Below are 24,748 nucleotides of genomic sequence, written 5' to 3' on the forward strand. Positions count from 1 at the left end.
GTGTAGCAGGGAGAGCGCAGCAGCCACAGAGGGTGTGGGGAGGGGCGACAGGGCCCGCTGCAGGCCTGGGGTGGCACAGGGTGTGGGGAAGGGTGACAGGGACTGTTGTAGGCCTGGGGTGGCACAGGGTGGGGGAGGGGTGACAGGGCCCACTGCAGGCCTGGGGTGGCACAGGGTGCAGGGAAGGGTGACAGGGCCCATTGTGGGCCTGAGGTGGCACAGGGTGTGGGGAGGGGTGGCAGGGTCTGTTGCAGGCCTGAGGTGGCACAGGGCGTGGGGAAGGGTGACAGGGACCGTTACAGGCCTGGGGTGGCACAGGGCACAGTGGGGGGGGTGACAGGGCCACTATAGGCCTGAGGTGGCACAGGTCTGGGAAACAAACCCGGAGGGAGAAAACAGAATGGGCAGAGAAGTGTTTTAAAAATACAATAGTTGAGAATTTTTCAGAACTGGTGAAGTACACCAATCCACAGATGTGAGACTCCCTGAGAATCCTAAGAAGGATTCCTAAGAAGGAACTCCATACCCAGACACACCTCAGGGAAACTGCAGAAAGCCAAAGTCAAAGAGAAAATCTCAAAGAGCTGGAGAAAAGAAAGCAATTTTGTTTTCTAACCAAAGGGGAGCGTTTGCTGGACTGACAGCCAGTTCCCAGTGCCAGCAGGAAGGCAGAGCAGAGCGGCAGCGTCCCGTGTGCCCAGGGAAAAGGCTGCCTGCCGACATGCCGTCTGCACCCCCAGTACCTCTCAAGGAGCAGAAGCCAAGTCTGAGACACGAGGATTAGAGGCCAGGAAATCGGTGGGGCAGCGCACAGGAGCATGAGATAAAAGAGCTGTTGTATCCGGTGGGTTGGGAAAAGCAGGAGAATCCACACCCTAGATAGGAACTTGGATGCCGGGGTGGGGACCGGGTGTTATGGGGATGGGGTATGAAGTGGAGTTAAGGGGCCCAACTTGGCTGCAGAGAACAAGGCTGGGGAGGGACACCAGGGGCCCCAGGTTCCCGAGACCAAAAGGCAGGAGGTGGAGAAAAAGCCCAACCCAGATTCTTTCCACCAGCGTCTTTTATTAATGAATGCAAAATACAGTACTAACTGACAGGGCATGCATCAGAGACGACAGGAATGCAAGCTACAGAAACCAGGAGTGGAGGGCCTCATCATGTCTGAGGTAGAGTAGACGGTGTCAGGGGGCGGACCCGGGGGCGGAGATGAGCACCGGCCGCACTGGGGCATCATCCCGGCCCACCAGGGACTATGGGCCGTGGGAGGGCTCAGGGCGGTGTGGTGGCCACACTGCGAAAAATGGATTTTTAAAACACTTCATAGCCCCGAACTCGTTTCAGCTCCCTCTTTGTGGACACAACTTCAGGGTTCCCTTGTCACTGGCTGGCGGGGGTGGTCTTGCCACTTCCTACTTGCAGAGTCTGGTCTCCACAGGACACCGTCCTTCCCTTCCCTTCCAAGGGGCAGGCCCCACGCACCCTCACCCAAAAAATAAAGGAGCTTTGTGTTGAAAACGCCAAGGCAGCCGTCCAGGGAGCTGGAGGCCAAGTGCGTTAAGAAAGACCCTTTTTCTCTATAAAAATAGTTTCGCTTTATAAAAGGGGGGATGCTCCTCTCACATGGGGGAAGGACGTGTGAAAAACGTTCTAAGTGGAGTTCCACGGGGCGGGGCTGGGTGGACACCGCGGTGTGGGGGATCCTCCTCTCAGGCCTACAGGGTTGGGGAGGAGAGGAGGTGCTGGGAGGAACAGACTCCTGTTGGCAGGGGCGGGGGAACAGCGGGGGCTGGGGAGAGGTGGGGCCGGCCCCTTTGGGGCACCGTGGGCTGGCGGGGAGGGGCCCACGGCCAGGCCTGCACGCAGGCGCTCAGTTGAGCAAGGTTCCGTAGAGCTGGGCCTTGGTGAGGCTGTCCTTGCGGCTCAGCCCCGTGCCACCAGTCCGCGGAAAGGCCTGCTGGGGGCTGAGGCGGGCGGCAGGGTGCATCTCCGGGGAGGCCTCCATGGAGCTTGGCTCCAAGGAGTCCCTGGAACCCTGCTCGGGCTCAGGGCTGCTGGCGGCCCCACACAGCTGCACCCCGAGCCTGTCCCCGTCCCCCCCCTCGCTGGGTGCGTAGCCGGGCAGTGGGTCAGCCGAGCGGCCGGGGCTGAGGCTCAGGTCGCCGCCCGCCCGCAGGAAGCAGGGCTCTGCCAGGTGGCCCTGGGAGAGGTCGTCCCCCTCCGAGAAGCTGTCGGCCTTGTAGCTGGCGTAGAGCGGGCTGGCGCGGCCGTCCGCCTTCTTGCCCGGGCTGCCCCCGGCCCCGCCGTAGTAGCGTTCAGAGAAGCTGCAGGGTGAGGCACGGCCGGCAGCGCTCACTGGGTAGGAGTAGGCGCCAATGTCCTCCACACTCAGGGGCCGCCACTGGCTCCTCATGTCCTCCCCGGGGAGCCGGGCGGTCCCCGGCTTGGCCCGCAGGCTCCACAGGTTTGGGGGCATCAGGGCCTGCTGGGGACCTGGAGAGGCCGGGAAGCGGAAGGTCTCGGCCGGGTACGGTGACATGGTCCGCCCGAAGCCTGGGGCCACTTCGGCCTCCAGCGGGGCCGCCACCGCGGCCGTGGCCTTGGCAAAGCGAGGGCTGCCCTCATAGGTGGCGGCGGGCGGCTTGCGCTCGAAGAGCTCGTCGCGGCTGTTCAGGTAGATGGCCTGCTGCGACGCGGTCAGCGTGCTGGCCTGCGCGTGCTCCTTCTCCTCCGACGTGGCGCTGAAGCTGGAGTAGGAGCTGGACGTGGGCAGTGAGCCCGCGTAGCTGGGGAAGGCCTCGTGCTGGAAGCCCGCCGGGAAGGCCGCCGCCTCGGCCTCCTCCTCCTCCTCGGCCGCGCTGTCGGTGGAGTTCTGGGTCCGCAGGAAGCCCACGTCGGTCACGGGCGCGTCCACGCTAGGCCGCCGGTCGTGCCGCCGCTCCTCCGGGCAGTAGAGGGCTGTGTCACTGCAGTAGATGTCTCCCTTGTAGGGGGGCCGCGGGCCTGGTTTCTCCACCCCGTCGCAGAAGGCCAGGTCGCGGGCCGAGGCATCGGACAGGCGCGAGGACAGGCTGGTGGGGTCCGGCTTCTCCAGCACCTTGGCAATGACGCAGGTGGGGACGCTGTCCGCGTAGGCCGGGTGGCAGAGCGGGGATGGCAGGCTGCAGCCGTGCTTCTCCATGTGCAGGCTCACGCGCTCCTGGAAGTCCGAGGGCAGCTGGAACGGGTGGGAGGAGCGGGAGGGCAGGGACAGGGTCACTGTCAGCATGGCGGCCCAGCCCTGGCCCGGAAGCTGAGGACTGAGGTTAGCCATGACCGACAGGCAGACAGACAGACGAACGGGGCCTCCCAGCTTCTCAAATCACACCACGGGGAGCCTGGATCCAGGACGCTGTACTGAACAAGCTCCCAGGGGTGTGGGTGCTGTGAGTGCCTGGGGATCCTGGGTCATCTCTCCCCACCCCACTCCCATTGCAGCCAGGACAGCCCAGAAGCTGCAGTCGCCTGGAGAAGCCAGAACCCAGGTCTGATTCAGGTCCCACTCAAGGCTGTATCCACTCCCAGCCCCATGCCACCCATTTTGTGCCCAGCAAGGGGTTGACTTGCTCTCCCAGGGCCATGGGTTCTATGGGTTCTCCTGGGGGCATGACCTGCTCCCCAGCCCCCCAGTTATGCTGCTGGAGCATTCCTGAAGAAGACAGACTCAGAAACAGATGCAACAAAGATTGAGGGCCAGGGCTGAGAGTGCCTGGTGCCATTGGGGGTGTCCCGCTACTGTTTGATCTATTTTGTGAGTGTCTCAGGCATGGCCCAGGACCAGGGGAAAGGAACACAGGCCTGGCTGGGAGATTGCATGTGAGGGGAGGGTTGGGGGGCGGGGTGCGCCCGGTGCGGCGGCCATAGGCAGGCCGGGGTGGGCCGCTGGCCCATCTGCCCTTGGCATCGGGCAGGCCTGGTTCTGGGTCCTGGCTCTGCTACCTGCCTGCTGTGTGGCCTCAGTCCCGCCCTCTTTCCTGAACGTTTTCTTTCTGAAATAGGCACCATCAGTCATCGTGCCCAGCCACAGGCTCCTGCAAAGTTCCGCAAAGGTCACTCTGCCGTGTCAGTGCTCAGTGGAAGCAAGGGCCTGGAGCAGCCCTCGAAGGAAACAGAGGGCAACCAGCAGCTGGGGTGGGCCAAAGGGACTCTGGTGAGGGCCAGGGGCTGCACGGCTGTGTGAGGTGGGGTGTCTCTGGCAGCCCCTCCACCATCAGGAATGTCATGGCCCCACAGGAGCGAGGGGGACAGAGGAGGCTCAGGCTCAGCTGGCATCTTCCTCCTCAAAGATATTTGGGAAATGGCCTTGGGGTGGCACTGGCACAAAAGAAGCCCGGTGGTCCCGGGGTGGGGTGGGCCTGGCTGCGGGGCCACGTTACCTCAGACACCTTGTGGACCCTGCCGTAGGTCTGGCTGCACTGCAGCAGCTGGGCCGCTAGATTGCAGTCCTTCCTATAGAGCTCCTAAAAGACAAGAGAAGGCGTTCGGCGCCACTCACCCCAGCCAAGGCCCCGCCGCCCTGACCAGCGCCGAGTGGCCAGCAGGGGCAGTGGGGTGCACAGGGCCTGCTGTGCGCTTGGCAGGACAGGGACCCACTGCTGGCTCCGGCCCTCTCTGGGTTCCAAACTCTTGCCTGCAAAATGAGAGCCTCGTTCTGACCTGGGGCTGCTGGAGCATGGAGGGCCCTGCCGCTGCCCTAGCCGGTGCCCTCGGGACCCTGCCAAGATGGGAACCTCCCATAAGGTGGGGGGCAGTGGTAGAAGAAGGAGCCCCAATGGCCCTGAGCTCCTGGGGGTCCCCCAGGCTCATAGAGCAGGCCTGGTCTCCCTCTACCTGTCCCTCAGGCTCCCAGAGTCCTTCCAAAGATGATTGGGAGGGAGTGCCAGGCAGGAATGGGAGGCAGGATGAGCCCCCAGCACCTTCCACCCCGTACTTCAAACTTGCTGCTCACACCCGCCTTCCCAAAGTGTGGCCTGGAAACAGTATGGCTGCAGGGCTGGGCAGGGACCGGGCAGGTGTGTGACCCCAGGTCCAGGCGGGCACTGGCTCAGCCTCCTGAGCTGAAAACAGATGCAAACAGTAGGACTCAAGGGGTGTGGCTTCGCCACTGAGAATCTCTGTTGCATGTGCCTGTGTTTGGGGCTTGCATTCCCGCCCCACAGGGGTCCCCACTGCGAGGGCTCTGACAGCTAGCCCTGGGGTGGCCCGGAGGCCCTGTGAACCACCTGAGCTGCCCCATGGCTGCTCCTCGCAAGGCTGGCCACAGTCCCAACCCAACCAGCACCAGGCGTCCTGCTGTCCAGGGAAGGCTGTCTCTGACACAGGCACTTTTCTGTCCCCCCACCACGGCCCTGGAGCCTCCCTCACTGAAGGCTGGTGCCCCCAACTTGGCCTACACGGTGGAGGGAACTGGAGTCACCAAGCCCCTCTCAGTGCCCTCCTGGGCCTCCTAGGAACACAACAGCACGACTGCCTGAGAGCTGAGAACTGGCCCCTTGTGTGACCCTAGTCGATCAGCTGCCCCTGGCACCAGAGGGCTGCAGGCACTGCCCAGCCAGCCCAGGTCTGCCATTGAGCCCCACCAGCCACAGCCAGGAGTGGCTGCCACTGGGAAGCCGGTGCCATGTCCGTAGCCCCTGGCGCACCTGGCTGAGTACCCAACCGCCTGGGCTATTCGTGTCTGAGGTGGCCATCTCTGGGACAGCTGGGAGCCTTTCCTGAGCAGCTACAGCTGCTGGCTTGGGGAGGAAATACTCATGGGACACTCTGGCAGAGCAAGCAGGTGGAGGCAAGTGCTCCGGCCGCCCAGGGCCCAGGGCTGCTGGAGTCAGAGTCCCAAGGTTGAGTTCTGGCCCCGTCTGCGAGCGACCACCTGGGTTACCTGGGAAACCACTGAAGCTGGCCATGCCTTAGTTTCCTCATGTGCACCATCCCTGCAGAGAGGCCCCCAGGACTAGTGCCCACTTACGTAAGGGGCCTGGCCTTGTCACGTTAAGAAGCACCTCCTGTTCTGAGCCCATGTCCTCCTGTCCTCCTCCTGTTAGAGCCACACTCCTCAGAAGGGTGGCCTGTGCCTGGAACCACTGCTCCACTCCACCACCGACCTCCAGTTCCCCAAATCCCAATGCCTCTTCTTTGCCCTCTGACCTGGTCTCTCAATAGCTGGCAAGTCAGCCGGCCAGGGCATTGACTGCAGCCCCCTTCTCAAGTGGCTGTTGGGGCACCGTACTTGCCTGGTGTCCCCCAGCCTGCTGGCCACTCCCTCCCAGGCATCCTTGCTGGTCCCTACTCCGTCCTGGGGCCTCCCTGCTTCTTATCTGCACGCTGCCTCGGCAGTCTCCACTGGCATGCCGGCCTTCACGCTCAACTCCAGACCCGGACCTCCTGCTGCCCTGGTGACATCTCCCCTTGAAGGGCTCCTATGCATCTCCCACCCAGCTCCTGCCCCTCCCCAGTTATCCCCAGCCAGGAAATGGCAGGCAACTCCTTTTGTTTGGGCTCTGAACCCTGTAGCTGGGTTAGACCCAGCTCTTCTAACAACCCACATCCTAAATCTTGGTTAGTCCTGTTGATTCTATTTTCAAAACACAACCAGAATCTCAGCCCTCTGCCCAGTTCCACCATTGCCTGAGCCACCAACATCCTTTGGACTATGGCCCTGGACTCCTCCTGATCTTCTGTTCCTGCCCTCATCCGTACAGCCTGTTCCCAGCACGGCAGCCATGTGAGCCCTGGGAAGCTGCACATGCAATCACGTTGCTCCTCTGTTTAAGAACCTTCCATGGCTCCCCACTGCACTCAGAATAAAGCCCAGGTTTCTGAGCGGAGCCCATGCAGCACTGCCTCCTATGGTCTTTCTGACCTCAGACCCTGGCTCCCCCTCCCGCTGGGCGCTCTTTGGCCTCTTTGGGGTCCTCCAAGTTAACCAGGTACAGCTGCACACCCCAGTTTTCTTCTGCCTGGAAGCAACACTCTTCCCACGGGTGTCTGCATGGCTGGCTCCTTCACTCCCTCAGGGCTTGGCCCAGCAGCCCCTTCCAGAAGCATCCTCTTGAAATCTGCAGGCCCCGCAGCTGGCGACTCCCTGGTACTGTTCCTCACTTTCTGTTTCTCACAGCGTTTCACACGTCTCACGTACTCCAGAGTTTGCCCCACTCAGATGTGAACTCCACGTGGGCAGACGTGGTTTTTGTTTTTTTTTTTTTTGCCTGTGTTGTTCACACCATCATCTTGGAGCCTAGTAGGGTCTGGCAAGGAGTAGAAGCTAATTCGTGAATTCAGAGGCAGCTGTCCGGGGTCTGTGGAGGGCAACTGGGCCCATCTCACAGGGTACCTGAAATTAGGCCCCATGGGCAGCCACACGGCTGTGATGCGACACTGGAACAGGCCAAGGGCAGGAGTCCTGAGTGGCCGTGACCCCGCCCTGGGGCCAGGAAGCCTTGCCTTGAATGGGATAATATGGCCCCGCATCCCCTAGCTCAAGTCCTCACGGCAGAGGGTCTGTTTAAGGACACTCTTGGCGTCCTCAGTGAGGCAGCCCCATCCTTCCCCAACTGCACTAGGTCCTTCTCAAAGCCCTGACCGGCCTGTCCATCCACCTGTACCCTGTGCCAGCCCCTTGAGGCTGGGTTTGAAGCAGCTGAGCTCAGTCCCCTTCAGAGTCAGACTGTGACTCCCAGTGCATCCTGGGAAGCCCTCGCCTGGGCCCACCAGCAGCCCTCCACGGGCCAAGTGTGTGCGGCACTCACGTTGTCCTCCGACAGCTTGTCGATGGTCACCTTGGCTTCCAGCAGGTGGCTGTTGAGGGCAACAATCTCGTGGCTCAGTGCACGCTTCTCCTCCTCATAGTGCTGGCCCTGGGGGTGGGACAGTGGGAGGAGGAAGTCTGTGGTTGGCTCCTGGTGGGCCAGCCCAGTCACTCAACTGCACCCCCTGTGTTGCCCCTTGTAGCTATGAATGACAAGACACTTGAAGGGCCAAGGGTGCGGGGTTAATGAGCACAGACAGACCCTAGTTCAATTCCTGGGTGCAACACTGCCAATCCAGACAGCCTTGGGGACATCACTGCCACCCTGAGCCTCAGTTTCTCATGTGCAACACAGAGGTGACAGCGTCCTGCCTCAGCAGCTGGGAGTGGGGACGGAGGACAGATGACTTGCGCCTGGCATACAGCCCAGCCCACCTCACTAGACAGACTGAGAAACTGAGGCTCAGAAAGGAAAGGGCCTGTGTCCAGGGACCCAGGCAGAGCCAGGCCCAGTCCGCAGGCCTGCCACCCCGCCTCTCCGACAGCACCGCAAAGGTGGGCAGGTTGTTGCTTTCAAAAACAAAATGAGCCGGTCACCAAAGTAGAAAGAAAGGAAACCTCTTCATCCTAGTGAGGGAGTGGCACCAGAAACCCACACCCTGTCCCTCTTGGACATGTCCCAGCGGTGCGGTCACAGAGAAAATGGCAACCCCACTGAGGTCATCTGCAGGTGGTGTGAGGGTCCCCATGAGAGTGGAGCTGGGACTCAAACCTGCCTCTGGCTTACCCAGGGCCTGAATTCGGCCTCTCTATCCTCCTGGGCCCAGGTCCTTGGACTGGCAGGCTGAGCTGGGGGGCCGGTTCCCAGTTTATGTCCTCCGTCCACAGCCCCTCTTACACGCCCCCAGGCTGGAGTGCTCCCACCCGCGGCTCAGGCAGCACGGGGGAGCCCTGGACCCAAGTACACACTTAGCCGGAGAGCACCCACCCGGCTCCACATGTTCCGTGGAGAAAGGGGTGGGACCAGCAAGACCTGTGTCCCAGCTCCTGAGTGGGCCAGGCGTGTCAGCTGGGTGGCTCCCCCAGGGGAGGAGGTGCGGGGTGGGGGAGTGGGTGCTGCTTGGCGGCCTCACCATGCGGTACAGCTTGTCCTCCAGCTCCTGGTTGATCCTCTGCAGTGCCATGTAGTTGCTCTGAATCCTGGCGCAGGAGGCAATGGGGTCACTGCCATGCCAGGCCTGGCCCTCCCACGACCCTCATGGCTGCACAGCCTGCTGAGCAGGATGGCGCTGAATTTGGACCTCCCGAGCTCACCCCACCAGCCTCACCCTGGTGGAATCTGTGCCCCTCTGCACAGAGCAGAAAACAGCCCATTAAAGCAAACTTTGGTAGAAGCTGTTCCTAAGCCAGGGCCCAGGACTGTATTTCCCCCTCCACCCCGGAACCCCCTGAAGATGAGAAGCGAAGGCTTGTTATTCACAAGAGACTCTGTCCCATCTGCACGTGGAGCCAGTTTACTCACATTTGACCCACAATTCTTACAAATCTGTTATGGGGTTGACAGTTCAAATGCAAATGAGCAGGGAAGAGACTTAACACTAACTATGTGAGGGGCCCTGGGGTAAGGCTGGAGACTTCACAGTGAACAAGACTCGGTTCTGCTGGGAAGGAGGAGTGGAGCCGAGTGTCAGGTGGGTATCAGGTGTTTGGAGATTCTATTGCTGGTGGGAGGGGCTTGGGGATGGTGTCCAGCCTCAGAGAACCTATGTGTTGTGTTATGGCCCCTGTCTTGCCAATAGGGAAACTGAGGTGAAACTTTAATTACTTAAAGCAGTAACGGGCAGGGCCCAGACTTTAACTGAGATCTGACCGCACTGCCCAAACTTGGTTTCCATATGAATGGAGGGTAACATTCAAAACACCCAGGAGGTGGGGCCGTTCGGAGAGGAACAAACCCTCTCCCTATGGCAAGTCCTCCCTGGGGGGCAACAGGGAGGCAAATAAAGCCAACAGCAAAGGTTGCATGCTTCCTTCATCTTCTGTTTAAGAAGATGGGAAAGTGCATATTACATTTCAGAAAAACATCCATTTTAAATGTGCACAAGAAAACTGCTTTTAGAAAAGTGTGGTGTTTGAGGGAGTCCGGCACACCTTGATCGACACTTCACTAGCCCGCACACGCTCGAGGGAATGGTCCCTAAACTGGTTCATCTCCGGGCTAGACACAGCTTTTCCCATCAGGACCCAGGGGACCATGGCTGGGCCCCGGGTGGACCAGTCAGGGTCTGGACATCTGCCGGGGTTCAAATCCTGGCTCGGCTGCTCCAAAGTGTGACTTTGGAGGAAGCGCTTCCCCTGCCAGAACCTCTGGACTCCGCATCTGAGTGGGGTCAACAGCCAGGGTGGAAGGGGAGCACCGCGTGGGGCTTCCCGGGCCTCGCCCCCCGCCCCGCCCCGGCCCGGCCCTCGCCCCGCCCCGGCCCGGCCCTCGCCCCGCCCCTTACCTGCGCAGCTTCTCCGTGACCTTCTCCAGCTCCTCCTGCGCGCGCCGCAGCTCGATCTCCAGGTAGTGGCGCGTGGAGTCGAACTCGGTCTCGAGCTTCTCGAGCTTGTGTGTGGTGTAGGACAGCCGCTTGCGCAGCTCGCCCTTCTGCTCCTGCAGCGCGCTGCAACGACATGGCGGCGGCGGGCGGGGCCGCGGCGCTGAGCGGGGGAAACTGAGGCCCGCGGGCCAGCCGGGGCGTGCCGCACTAACACGCGAGTACCTGCGCGCGCGCACACACACACACACACACACACACACACAGCCTCCCGGGCGTCACTGGAGACCACGGCGCCCCAGAGTTAGGGACTCTGACCCTGAGCCAGTCTGGCCCGGCGGTTCCTCAGACTCCACCAGTGCCCCTCTCAGGTAAATCCCAGGTGGTGGCTGGAGAAGTCGTTGACCCCAGAACCTGGCCAGTGCACTGGGGGTGGTTTAAAGGGCCCCGGTATAAAGAGCGCCCATCAGCACCCAGGCTGTCTATCACGGAGCTGGCCCTTGGTGGCGCAGGTGACCAGGGCCCTCACTCCTGCCCCTCCGCAGCGCTAGGGTGGGATGGCTGAGGCCCAGAGTCAGCAGTGCCACACCCAAGACCAGACCTGATTTCCCCAAAATGGTTGTGTGGCCCCGGGACCCTGGGTCACTTCTCTGGGCCAGAGAGAGGTTTGGTGGCGATGACCCATGCCCAGGCAGTGTCCACCACCATGGCCAGTGAGCTGCATGCAGCACAGGAAACCTGGCAAGGTCCTGGCCTGTTCAAGTTCCCCTTCCTCCAGGAAGCCTTCCAGAAACCCAGACAGCTCTTGAGGCGCTATTTTCTTCCCCCAGAATGGGGTCTCCTGGGGGGTAGGACCCCAGAATGCAAAGCCCCACATGCTCAGGAAACAGAGACCCACGGTCACCCACTCTTCCGAACCGCCTGCCAACAATTCACCTGAACTAAAGCTGTGCAAAGGCAGGAGGGTAGTGTGGGGGCCTCCAACAGGGCGGGCTCTGAGCTCCCTGAGGCAGGGGCTACACTTCCTTTTGGCTGGGTCAGAGCCCGGTTGCAGCCAGCAGTTCTTTCCTTGCGATGGGTGCGCAGCCCAGGGGCTATCTGGGACCAACATCTTTAGGATGGTGTTGCTGTGAGATGGGGGCGGGACAAGACAGAAGTCCTGGGTGTCATGCAGGAAACCTGAGGTGTGGGAGAGGGCCCGGGATCCTGACTCTGTCTGGATGTGCTGTGGGACCTTGGGCAAGAGCCCGAGTTCTTACATTCCCGACCCAAACCCAAGTGAGGGGAGTAGAGGGCAGGCAGGAGGCTCCCAGTCCTCCTCGGGCCACCACTGTCCCCCAGCCCCGAGCAGAGGCATTTTCTGTTTGGGCCCTGTGAGTAAACCACATGTGGCACCGCGGGCACACACCCAGCAAGCCTCCAGGAAGCACTCTTGGATTCCTGCCCAGGACTATATTTTTAAAAATAAATAAAAATAAAGAGTTGCTTACGTTTTTGAGAAAATCAGAGAAGGGCAGGGCGGGTCTTCCCGAGTCAGTCCCCACAAGAGGATGTAGAGTAACAAGCAAAGAGGGAATCCCTGAGGCAAAGTGCCACAGCTGCCCACACGGGTCTGCCTCCAGGAGCGCTCTCTGGGACAGTGCTCAGGCTTCCTTCCACCTCCTCCAGGCAGCCTTCCGTGGCCACCCCACTTCTAGCACTTGACAGCTACAGGTCCCAGGCTGCTTCCCAGCACAGGCCTGTCCTCCCCAGGGAGGTGGTGAGCTTCCCGGGGACTCCTGTGCCATCCAGGACTCCCAGGGCAGGCACAATGGCTGGGCAGCAGTCCCTGAAGTCCACTGCTCCCTGCAGTGCCTCCCGGTGTGCCCACAGCCCTCAGGAAGAGGTGAGGGCGTCGTCCATCCACCCACGTGGCCACCTCAGCCCTGAGTCCTCACCCCTTCTCCAGCCATACCCCAGGCCTCACTGACCAGCCTCAGGCCCTCGCTCCTCTGAGACCTGCACCCCCAGCTCATTGTGCCCCCTCACCCAGCCCTGCCCCTCCTGGGCACCCTGAGGCCCCTACCCTAACCTCTCAGAGCCAGCAACCTGTGTGAGACCTCACAGCCAGGAGTAAGAGAAACCCTGCCTCTGCCTCGGGAGCCTGCGGCGCAGAGCGGAGGCAGACAATGAGCTAGGCAGGGATTCTCCACGGGGCAGGGGTGGGAAGGGAGGATGAAGGGGCTGTGGGGTGGGCTCGGGGCAGACATCTCACAAGTCAGGCAGCTTCACAGAGCCTCAGTTTACCCCGGCCTTCGGATGGCCTTCCAGATACAGCAGTTGACTCCCTGCTCCACCAGCCCTTAAATACTGCTCCCCCCTCCCCAAGTCCCTCACACTCACCCACCTGCTACACCCAAACAATCTTTGGGCCAGCAGTGCCCCCGGCCCCTGGCTCTCGCACCCCTCTCTGCCTCAGTGTCCGCTTGCGGCAGGCACCCGGCCACGGACACGCACCCCGTCCCCAGGCATAGCTGATGCCCCACACTTGGCCGCCCCAGGGTTCCTGCCACATCTTTCCCCACCTCTGCTGGTCCGGCGGTAACATCACAGGCCCCTCCTGACCTCGCCCGGGCTATTCCCTGAGGCCCTGGTTTGCACCTGCACCCCCGTCCTGCATGTTCAGGCCGAATCCCCTCTACGCCAGCTGCACGAGGACCCCTCCCAGGCTTCCATCCAACTCCGGCGGGGTGCCTGTCAGGCTCCATACCCCCATCACATCCAGCCACCCACCTACGGCCTTCAGGCATCTCAACACCCAACCCGTCCAGTGCAGCCACATCCACCACACCCTCACTGCCCTCCACGTTCCCCACCCTGGGGGTGGCCATGGTGACCCCTCTTTACCCGTCACAGCCCTGTCACCCAGGCCTGGGGGTTCAGCTTCTCACACCTCTGAACGTGTCCCCTCTGCCCGGTCCAGGCTGTGCACGTAGGGTCTGCGGTCGCCCAGACAGTACCTCCTTCCCTGTCCAGTGTCCCCCACACCAGACACTAACCCGAGCCCTGCCGGGCCACAGCAGCCTCAGTCACCACATCTGCAGAACAGGGTGATGCACCCAGACGTGGGCAGGGCTGTCGCTGGACCACATTCTACATGGTAGCACCCCCCACACAGTGGACAGTGTCAGAGGTAGCACTGTGTGGGGTGGGGTCACCAGGCCACTGGCAGTCTGGGGGAAACTGCTGGAGGCCTGCGGCTCAGAGGCCTCTGCCCCCTGCCCTGGGTGAAAAGGTGGCCTGGCAAGGGCTGAGATGGGTCAGGGAGTCCCCAGCATCTGGAAACAGCTCCTTAGCAGACACACACGGAGGGGTGTGGTGCCCAGAGCAGCCACGGCCACGCCCTCCAGGCTGGGGTCACCCTTCCAGGTCTGGGGACCTTGGGGGGGGCCCTGCTGGGCTTGCTGCCTGGTGAGTCACACCAGGATCTGGGGCTAACCGGCAGTGCGTGTGCCTGTGTGTGCATGCGCATGTGCTTCTTGGCTCCCTCCTTGCCTGTGGGAATTCCCTGGACGGGGATGAGTGCCCACCTCCCCTGGCATATGGTGAGGCCTTGAGGGATCTCTCTTCTGCCTTCCACCGGGAGCCTCTTCTGGCCACTTGCAGGGGGCCCAAGTCCAAGGATGGAGCCCTTGGCTGGGCTGCTGGGGTGAGGGCTGTGAGGCTGTGCTGCTGGCCCAGGCCTTCACCTTCACCTTCTGGGCCTCTGCATCTGTCTCGGGGAGTTGGACACAGACACGGGACAGATGTCTGGGGACAGACGCAGAGACACCAGGGAGCCAGGGGAGACAACAGGTGTGTTACCTGTCCCAGATCGAGGGCGAGGACCTGGCCAGCCGGCCCTGCAGGACTCGGGGCTGCCCGAGGCACAAGGGCACCCAGGGGCTGCGCAGCCTGTGGGCAAAGAGGACAGAGCTGCTCAGAACAGGTCGGGGTGGGCAGGGCTAGGGGCCATGCGTGGCCCACCATCAGGGGCACAGCCACAGCCCCTTGGAGGGCTGTGAGACCGACAGAGATGGGGAGTTGGTCCCCACCCCCTGCCAAGAAAACTCGTGTCATCTGCAAAGTAGCAGGGGTTGGGGATGTGGGTACCAGAGAAGGGGGCCCAGCCTTGCACCTGCCTTGCACCTCACTCCTCACTCTGAAGGGTCCCAGCTCAGCGGTGGCACTGAGTCCCATCATGGCAGGGTCACTGGTCACTTGCTCAGTGCTTCTTTTGAGCATCCTTTCCCATCACTGCAGGGGTGGGGGGCGGCGGCAGCCTCTGAAGTCAGTTGTTCCCTGCAGGGCGGCAGGTCTACCCTCAGCCCTGCCTCACAGGACACAGGTGGGGTCTGGTCCACTGTCTCAGCCTCAGAGGGGAGTGACGGGGGCAAGTTCCCCTTCCCTGCTAGCTCTGCATCTGTCGGGTGCCTGCATTTGTAGGGCTGGGTTCCTGGCATGCAGGATTGGCCGGTCAGGAGGAGGCCCTGATGGCTGATGTATGGAGTGTCCTGTAGGCTGTGGGACCTGGCAGATGTTAGGGATCCGGGGTCCACTTCACCCTGCCATGGGGCCCCTGCTCCTCTGCCTCTGCCTGTGGCCTGAGTTGGCTGGACCGATGGGTGTGAGGAAGGACAAGCGCCCGCCCCGGCCCTGCTAGGGTGCTGGCCTGCTTGAGGACACAGCGCCCAGACGAGCACCCACTTGGTTGTCCCCCTCCCGGGTTCTCTCTGGGGATCAGCTGGCGGGCTCGCGGAGACGCTTGGGCAGCCCTGCTGACCCTGCGCCAAAGTGGGAGATCTGACCTCTGCCTAGAGGAGCTGGTTCCATCAATAAGGCTCTGATGCTGCCCCAGAAATCAGGCTTTCAAAGAGTGCCTCAAGATTCGGGCAGATGGGCATGCTCAGAAACAGAGCTGTATAATCTAATCCCATTGAAAAAATAACTGCATACGGACAGCCACGGACAGTAATGCAAGCAAAGAAATGTTAATGTTGTTATACTTGGCTGGTGAAACGCTGGGTAATTTAACATTTTTCTTTTATACTTTTCTGAATTTGTCATATTTTCTACAGTGAGGATCAAAAATCGGAGAAAAAAATTGCTGAAGATCAAATTTTGGTACCCCCACTCCAAAAGTCACCATTCGCTCCCATGGGTCAGGCCGAGGGGGCAGCAGAGGTCAGGGAAAGCTCTTGGTGCTGGCCACGAGCCACACATTGATCACTGGATTCCTGAGCTGCTCTGCAGAAGCGGGTAGGGGTCTGATGCCCCAGCGCATGGTAGGGAAGGTGAAGTGGGTCAGGGCGGTGGGCTTGGCCTCTGGCTGGACTGGACTTTGGAAATCCGGTCCCAGGTCCACCCTCAGCAGATGACCCCAGTGCTGCCGAGCAAACAGAAAACAGGACGGGATGAGTGCGTTCACTTGAGGCTGCCAGGAACAACTGCCCTCCCTCCGAGGCCCGACCAAGGTCAGCGACTCCCATGAGCGTCCTCCTCCCAGCCCTTGCCAAGGAGACCCCACCCTAGCAGGTCCCCTCTGCAGGGGCCTTATGGTAGGTGGGATTGCTGAAGAATGAAGGTGCTCAGAGTAGAAAGGCTAGGACCCAGGGGAAACTGAGGCCCAGGAAGGGGCGGGGCTTGCCTGCAGGTGCAGTGAGTCAGTGAGTGGGGGCACGGTTGTGACCTGACCCAGGCTCTGACTCTGGTCTCTCACAGGACATTTACTAAGCATCACTGGTGACCCGCTCTGGTTCCGAGCCAGGTAACAACACTTGGATGGAAATTCTCATTCCCAGCCTGTGGCATGTGGACCATCTCACCCTAGAGATGAGAAATCTGGGGCCCAGAGAAGTAAAGTAAGAGGCCCAGGATCACAAAGCAAGGCTCGGTGAGGATGAGGTAAGAACCAGGGCTGTTGGGCCCTGCTGGGGCTGCCGCCCTCCCCTTCCTTGAACTCCCCTTCGAAGGAAGGGTGGGCAGGGGCATGCCGCTGAGAGCCTGGCACAGGAGGGCCGCCCAGCTGAGAGGCTTGCTGAAGTGTTTTGAGAGCAGGGGAGCCATGACCTGTGGGACCTCGGAAGGGGGAATGAGCCGCCTCCCACTGGTTTCCTGGCCCGGCTGTCAGCAGAGCCAGTGATGGCCCCAGGGGCAGCCAGTAGAGCACGTGGGCCCCAGGGACGACCTGTCTCAGTGTCACTTCCAGCTGGGTGCATGGAACCACGTTCCTGCTCCTGCTGGCAGAAGGACCTGGTGACTGTTGGACAGACAGATGGACTGGGGGTTGGCCTGGGCCACTGAGGCTGACCTGCCAAGAGACCTCGCCTTGGTGCTTCTTGGCAACCTCTGTGGACATGGGTGTAGTCACGTGGGGAGCGGCTGCCACCTGGGCCCTGTGTGTGTCAGGATGAGATGACCCCAGGAAGCCTGGAGCCCTACAGGAGACTGGGCAGGTTGTGTCCATGCCTCCAGGGCATACCTCCTCTTAGGGCTTGGACCCTGGGGGCAACACTGTCAACAGAGGCCTGTCTTTCTCCCCCAGGGAATGGCTTGAAGGGGCTGCACAGCCAGCTTCAGGTCCTTGATGGGTGGCGAAGGAGAACGGGACACTCAGGAAGCACCAGGCACGGACCACAAGGTGCACATGTGTCCCGTTCTCACCAGTGAGATGCCCCTCCCGCCGCATGTCAGCCCTGAGAGGGATGCCACCATTGCCACCATCCTACAGATGCAGAAAAGCCTATGGCCACCTGTGGGACCTTGTGACTGCCCCCACCCCATTTCAGGGCAGAAAGATGGGAGGAAGACGGTGACAGCCAGGTCTGGCCACACCCCAACACCACACTTCTGGCCCCCAGGAAAAATGACGGGACATTTTGCCTCAAGCCAGCCAGGCCTGATGCCTCTTCTCACCCCTGCTAAAAGGCACAACTGTCCCCTGCAGGCCTTCAGATTTCCCCCAAATGTGTCCGCCCCCACACCCATCCAGACCCTTATTCATGCTGTCCTCTCCCCTGGACATGTCCTCGTCTCCCTTCTCTGTGTCCTCAGATCCTCTCCTCTCTTGTGAGGCTTTGCTCAGATGCCGCCTCTTCCAGGAAGCCCTCCTCGGTCCCCTCTGCTGAAGGTCCCTCTCTTCCTCTCCAGGTGCCTCCCCTCACCTTGGACGTCTAGCCTGTGCTGGACACAACCCACCTGCTGGGATACTGCTTCCCTCCTCTGCTCAGCTAGGCCACTCCACAAGACAGCCAGAGGGCGCTTCCAAACAGGTGGGATGCTCCCTGGCTCCCCACCACCCTGCAAGTCTTGGCGCAGCTGATGGAGTTCAGACAGGGTGACTTCAGTGGAGCAGGTGAGTGTCCACTGAGGGTCAGGGCCGGAGCCCCAGGGCCCTGCGTCTGTCATCCTGCTGTCCTCCCTCCATCACGCGAGGCCACCGGGGCCGTGCCCTTCCTGCTCCCCTGATGCCCATGGGGCCCTGCCGGGCTGGGGGAGGATAGTCCCATGAGCTCCAGGGCCCCTGGTGTCAGGAGGAAACCCTTTCTAGCTCCATGGTGTGCTGGGAACACGGGAACCCGGAGCTCGGAGGGCGCTGAGCAGGTTCCTGGAGGCTGCGGGGGAGGCCTGGCTCCCATCCTCCCACTTGACGTCACAACAATGGGGTGGGGCTGGGCTGCGGCTGTCACTGTTGCACAGTCAGCTGAGGGCCCGAGAGCCGCTCCCGCCCTATGCCCCTGGCATGTTGTGGGATCCCACCATGCCCTGGGCACAGCCTCTGTCTTCCCTCTTTGGTCGTGGCTCTCAGCCTGGCCCCACAGTGTCATGCTCCAGCAACACTAAATTACTCCTCCTCCCTTCCAGGCTGTAGGCAGCCAGGCTCTCATCTCCGTGACTTTGTCCCCGAGTCCCCTCTGCCAGGATCTCACCCCTCCCTCCTGCTCCAGGTTAACTCCTCCCCATGTAGCACCTGAGGGGGCCTGAAACCCCTGCTTACCCCACCTTGCCCTGGACGAGGTCGATTGCTGCCTCTACTCCCCACCAGCCCACTCCCCACCAGCCCTGTCCTTGAGACTTGCAGTGCCAGGTCTCCTGTTCCCACCCTGGCCCCCCAAACTGCAGTCCCCCCCAGACGGCTCATTTCTAGACCCAACCAGACCATGTTCTGCCCTGGCTCAGAGCTCCCCCAACTCCTCTCTGTACCAAGACTAAAAGGCCAGTTCCTCACCCCAAATTTCCATGCCCTGGGACCCACTGCAGCCCCATCCTCGCCATTGCTGGCACCCCCCACCTTCCCGCCAAGCGCTGGCCTTCGGGCTGTGCACATGCCCCTGAGAGCCTGCCTTCGCACCCCGCAGTGCCTAGAGCGGGACCAGGCCGAGCAGGGGGTCACACACCCACCCTTTCAGCCTCCACTGAGTTGCTATCAGCCCTGGGAGGTCTTTGTCCCCAAAGCTGCTCTCACCCAGCCTGGTCTTTCCCAGCAGAACCTCCAGTTGGCCCCTGGGGGAAGCCCACATCAGACCCTTGGGATGCCAGCTGCGGGCCCAGGGCTGAGTCCTCGCAGAGCTGCTTCTGCCCCCGCCGAGGCCATCTGGGGTCTCCCTGCAGAAGACCTCGTGCCCCAAGCCTTCCATTGAAGGAGCAGCAACAAGGCCTGTGGGAACCCGGGCTGAGTGGGCAGAATCCCTTGCCCGGCAGAGCCTCTCCTGTGCCGGCAGCCTGTGTTCCCTGCGCCCATGGCCACCTTCTTTCCTCATGGCTCAGAAGAGCCTTTCCTTCCCCTCCAACTTGCTCCTGCTGCACTGACTCTGTCCTTTGTGTCGCCTGGAAGCCGACAGCAGACCACTCCCAACAGAAGGTGGGGGGCACCCCAGCCCCTGCCCACCATGTGCACCCATTCATTTAGTCCTCAGACCCTAGAAAGGGAGGTGTGTACCCCATTCCATTTTCCAGATGAGGAAACTGAGGTTCACAGCGCTCAAGGAACAGGGCCTGTCGGAGGTCACACAGCCCGGCTGGGGTTCCATTCCAGGCCAGCCTCACATTGAGATGCCAGATTTTAATGCAATAGCAGCGCTTTAGCCATCCTGGTGCGTGTCTCCCGCACAGCGAGACAACTATGACGAGCTGCCCTCTGCCCCTGCGTGGCTGGAGGGTCGACCACGGTGGCCCCAGAGTCCAACAGGACAGCCCGTCACTGCTGGCACTGCTCTGGGCTCAGCCGTGCCCGTCCAGGCCTGGACAATCCCGTGGCTGACCTCTGCAGCAATACCGGGATGCCACCTGCACAGAGAGAAGGACTCTGAATGTCATCGCCACGGCCACTCGCTGTTGTATGACTGTCCCGGGGGAAAGACACGTGCATACATGTGCCTGTGTGTGTACGTGGTGTGTATGTAGTGAGGAGGGGACTGTCACGGCGCTGAGCTAGGGCCCACAGCCAGGAGGCATGGCCTGGAGAGGAGTGAGCTTCGGTCATCATCAGCTCAACTGGGGCCACCCTGACAGTGTGGATTTGGGCTCAAGACCTCCCGTCCTGCTCCCCCGCCCTTCCCTGTCCCCTCCTTCACTGGCCCCACCTCTCCCTTTGGACCCTCTGCTCCGGGATGACCTGGCCGGCCACCGCTGCTGCCTCCTGCCTGGATGCAGCAGGAAATGTTTCATCTCGCCTCATCTTATTGGGCAGCCGCAGCCCTGCCCCGATGCCCCCCTCTCTGCAGAGCCACGTGCTGGGAGCTGGTACACCATGTCCTGGGGAGCCCTTGGAGGGTAAGCAGACCCAGGGCATGCCCAGGGCCAGGGCAGAGCAGGCCAACCCAGGCAGAGAGATGGGGTGGCTGCAGAGTCACCCCTGAACCTTGGCACAGGCTGCCCCCTGCTCAGAGCATGCCCTTCCCTGCACTTCAGTTCACTCTGTTCACCTCCTCCAAGAAGGGCTCCCTGACCTTCCCCCTGCGTCAGGAGCCCTTTCTCTACCCTCACCCCAGCCCTACAGTGCAAGGGCATGGGGGCTGTCTCCTCCTGGTCAGGGCACAGGGGCTGTCTCCTCCTGGTCAGGGACCCAGTGCCTGCTGCAGGACTGGAGGTGCCCCAAGAGAGCACAGCCAGCTCTGAGCTCCCAGCTGTGATTTCAGGAAAGGCCTGCAGGGTGAAGGCCTGGGGACTCTGTCCCCTAGTGAGGGGACAGCTGAGTGTCCGAGGAGGGTAGGTGGGGCAGAACCACCTGGGGCAGCAGGCTATGTCCCAGGGCATCCCTCCATGCCCCCTCTCTGCAGGTCACAGTCCACTGCTGTCCCCACTGATCTCTATCCAACCTGGATTTTAGACGAAGAGCCCAGGCCCTGGGTAGCCGCATGGCTGAAAGCACCACACCTGAGTCAGGGCGGCCAAACCCAGGCCCCCAATCCCAGCGTGGGCTCTGCCGGCCTCTTCCAGCCACAGAACCTACAGAGAGGAGACGGTCAGGGAGCGCATTGGCCTGCAGAACCCAGGACTGGGAGGAGGGATCGGGGCAGGGAGTGTGAGACCCTGGCACTGAGCCTAGTGGGCAGAAGCACACAAGCCATGCTTGCTGAGAGATGACTGCCATGGCAGGGGCTGCCCTGCTGGAGGTGGGAGGGGAGTCAGGCCCAGCTCCCAGACTCTCTGTGATGCCCACTGTGCTCCACCCATGCGGACCCCTATGTGGTCCCACTTCTGACACCCCCCCGCTTTCCAGCTCAGGCCTGAGGATGCCCCTCACTCCATCAGTGCCACTGGGGGCTCTCACAGCCCCTCACCAGCCTTGCCCTCAGTTGGCAGCCAATGACGGCATTACGGCCTCCTCCCCATCACTCTCCTCCTTGTACTAAGGGTGCCAAACCCACCTCTCCATCCACTGGGCTCCTATACCCACATGGATGGCAGGAGACAGCAGCGGGCTGACGGCCTCGCTCTCCATTCATCCTAGGCATGCCTGTGCCATTCCCCCCTCCGACTTTCCTGGAAAGTGACTTCACACCTTCCCCTCCTGCCTCCCAACTCCCCAACACCTCCTCCCCATCCCCACTCAGGCTGATGACCTCGCTTCCTTTTCTTCCCTTTCTGCTGAGAAGTGAAACCTTCCAAAGGGAACTTCCCCAGATGTTACCTCCACGTGCCCCACCTACCAGCATCTGCCCAACACCTGGTGACACCCGCCGTTACCTACAGACCAGCCAAGGCAGCCCTTCAGCTGGGCTGGACCGTGGCCACTGGCCTCTCCCGGCTGCAGGTGGGCTCCAGGTAGTCTCCCTTGCTCCTGAACCATCCGTTTCTCCCTCACTTCCCGGTCATTCTCTGGCAGGCAAACTCGTGGTTGCTCTTCCCATATTGAGAACAACCCTCTCTTCACCCTCCAGGCACAGTCCCTGTTCCCCGCTCGATGGAAGTGTCTGATCTTGCTGCTTCTGCCTCCTTACTCCTAGCCTGCTGGGACAGGACCAATACCCGCCAGGATCTTGTCTCCTCCATGTCACTGAACTGGTCCTGTCTCAGCCTTCACCTGACCCGAGCTCTCAGCAGTCAGGGACATGCCACCTCTCCCTGCTCCCACACCTCCCACCCTCACTGGGCTCTCCGGCTGCCCCTTCTCAGGCTCCTCTGTGGGGTGCTCATCTCCTGGCCTCCTGGCACCAGTGTGTCCCAGAGATCTGGCCTCCAGCATCTCCTTCCCTGTGTGCACTCACCAGTGGCAACCCCAGCCGGCAAATACCATCTCTCTGCTGGGGCCCCCACATTTGCGGCTCCCCAACTCCACTGCCTCACCTTTGTCTCATGGGCAGCACAGATCTGCACGGCGCAGCTGAACTCCCATCGCCCCAACAAATCCACAGCTTCCCCCAACATCCTGCAGCAAGACAAGTCCTCTCCCATGCCTCGATGCATCCTTGACTCCTCTCTTTCTCTCCCCATCCTTCCAGGCCAGCAGCAAACCCCAGGGTCTGCCCCCGGAGTATACCAGGAGCCTCGCCTTCTAGGACCACCCACCACACCAGGCCCACTCCTCTCACGTGACTGCCACACAGCCCCGATACAGGCCCCAGCACCTGCCCTCATCTGCTCTCAGCCCGAGACCTTCTTGAAACCAACGTCAGACCCATCCATGGGGAGGTGGGCCACTGTGTGCAGGACACACAGCTGGGAGCATGCCAGTGGGGCCAGGGCGTGTCCCTGAGATGGGTGTGGCCGGAGCCTCGGGCCTGGGGGTTGTGGAGGGGTTGCAGACAAGGGGTGGGCCTGGGGTCAGCTGGCAGAAGGCCCTGAGCATGTGCTGAAGTGTCTGATCCTCTTCCTGGGGGACGGAGATGCTCACATCAAGGAGCTCCAGAAGTTGGCTTGGGCTTGGGGCTGTCCCTCTGGTGGGAGAGCAGTGCTAGAGCAGGGAACCTCAGTGGGGCTGTCTCCGAGAGCCAAGGTGAGCTGCACAGTGGACCCAGGAGGCTCCTTGGCACCCCTGCCTGGGCCCCTCTTTCCCAGCACCAGCCTGCACCACCATCACTACTCCCTCGTCTCTCCCTCTGGAGAAGATGGGGTTGGCCAGAGGGTGGGGCTGTACACATCTTGGCCCTGGAGCCCCTGTCTCACCCACCCACAGTCAGTGTGCAGGGGCAGCATGAGCAGACAGATGGCCATGGGCCAGCCCCATAGCCAGGAACGAGCTCCTCGTGGGACTCCCAAATGAACCTTTCAGCGCCTGCCACCCGCCCTGGTGCCCAGGAGAGAAGGGGCTGCGATTCAGCACTTCGATTACTGGCTTCATTACTGGCCACCAAGGAACCCATGCTGGCTTTGCTAATTTGACCACCCCACCAGCCTGCTCACCACTGCAAACAGACGTGGGCAAACTTATTAATTGGATCAGCAGGAGGCCTGTTTTTTGGGATTCCAGGGATCACAGAACTAATCAGAGCGGCAGACACTTATCAGTAACCCTGGACTGCAGGACCTGGACCCCTCCATGCCCTGGGCCTCTCTGGGATGCTCTCAGTACCTGGCTGGTCCCACTCCACGTTCGCCTCTGCATAGGTGTGCACACACACTCACACTCACACTCGAGAGGCGAGACTCAGTCTCCAAGAAGAGCCTGCAGCTACGGGGAAGGCTGTCAGCAGCAGCAAGGGCTGGAGGGAGGCGCCAGGGCCAAGGAGAGAGCTGGGGGCACTGGTGGCATCTGTCCTCCCTCCCAAAGCCAGGCCCAGGCTCCCTAAGCCTCCCTTTGGCGGTGTCGAGGATCCCCCAATCCCTGCACCAGCCCCGGGGGGCTGAGAGGGTCCTGTGGACTCTTTACCCTGCTGAATGGTGTGGGCGGGAGAGGGTGGGTGGCTGAGCAGGCCCCAACCTCAGCAGTCTCTGCTCTGCCACAGGCCACTGGGGGTAATGAGCTTGGCACTCAAGCTCTCAGAGCCTCAGTTTCCTCAAGAAGGAATGGGGGCAGAAGCCCCAGCCAGCCCCCAGATGCTCCTGAGATCCAGGGATCATTCCGACAGCCCCACCGCACTCTGAGCTGACACCCTCAGAGCTGCTCCAGGTGAAGGGTGACTCGGGCCCAGCTCTGTGTCTTGGGTTCTCCTGTGTCCCCAGCAGCACTACCTGCCCCTGCCTCTCTTTTCCTTCTCTCTTGCTTGGCAAAGCCCTGCCCAGGGAAGCCCAGCCATGTGTCTCCCCTGGCCCTCACTGGCGATCCCCCAGACACATGGCTGGCGCCTGTGGGGTGTCCCACCTCAGCAGCCTGGGGTGGTGTGCGGCCAGGGCAGCCTCCCCTCCCTGAGACGGCCATCCAAATGCCACCACCAGTCCCTCGCACTCCAGCCAGACCCCTGGGACACAGAGACCCAGCAGTGGCTGCTTCCCCAGTCCGGCCAGACCCCCAGGACACAGAGACATGGCACTGGCCACTTCCTGGCAGACCCCCGACCATCACCCGTGCTAGTGGCCACAAGGGGCAGAGGAAGTGGGGCTGAGGAGCCCAGAAGACCTGGTTCCCAGGCCCTGCTGCATTCACCCGACAAGCATCCCCTGCCCCATCTCCCGCTTCCCGTCTCAGGTCCTGCAACTCGGTCCTGCTGCTGCTCAGGATAGACACCTTAGCTTCCCTCCACACGAGCCCCAGAGCCTCGGTGGGTCTATCAGGGGATGGGGCATGAGGCCTCTCTCAGGTTGCTCTGCAGACACAGCGGGGAGCCTTTCAGAGACAGGCAGTCCCCAGTGCAGAGCTCAGGCCCAGAGGCCTCCAGCCCTCTGAAGAATTTTCTGTCTGTGGTAGCTGGGGGTGGGGAGGGGGAGCCCCATGAGGGCCTGACATGGAGCCTTGAGAAACAGGTACATGGCATTGCCTCCTCTAAAGCACCCAGCCGCTGTCCTGACCATCCACGGCCTCCCGGAAAAA

General features: G+C 61.6%; 1 protein-coding gene across 4 annotated transcripts in view; it reads right to left on the bottom strand.

Annotated features, from left to right (window-relative positions):
• Window positions 1-1,045: 1,045 nt before the first annotated feature.
• The window catches only part of BEGAIN (brain enriched guanylate kinase associated), a 49,991-nt gene continuing 26,288 nt past the window's right edge, over window positions 1,046-24,748 (bottom strand). For all 4 annotated transcript variants that reach the window (XM_025392330.1, XM_025392332.1, XM_025392333.1 and 1 more), the window contains exons 3-7: window positions 10,288-10,449; window positions 8,917-8,983; window positions 7,785-7,892; window positions 4,416-4,499; window positions 1,046-3,217 (exon numbers count right to left, since the gene is read on the bottom strand). In XM_025392330.1, coding sequence (XP_025248115.1) covers window positions 1,871-3,217; window positions 4,416-4,499; window positions 7,785-7,892; window positions 8,917-8,983; window positions 10,288-10,449 — 1,768 coding nt within the window. In that variant the 3' untranslated portion in view covers window positions 1,046-1,870. The remainder of the gene's footprint in view (window positions 3,218-4,415; window positions 4,500-7,784; window positions 7,893-8,916; window positions 8,984-10,287; window positions 10,450-24,748) is intronic.

Source organism: Theropithecus gelada, chromosome 7b (genome assembly GCF_003255815.1).
Source record: "Theropithecus gelada isolate Dixy chromosome 7b, Tgel_1.0, whole genome shotgun sequence".
Lineage (NCBI taxonomy): Eukaryota > Metazoa > Chordata > Mammalia > Primates > Cercopithecidae > Theropithecus > Theropithecus gelada.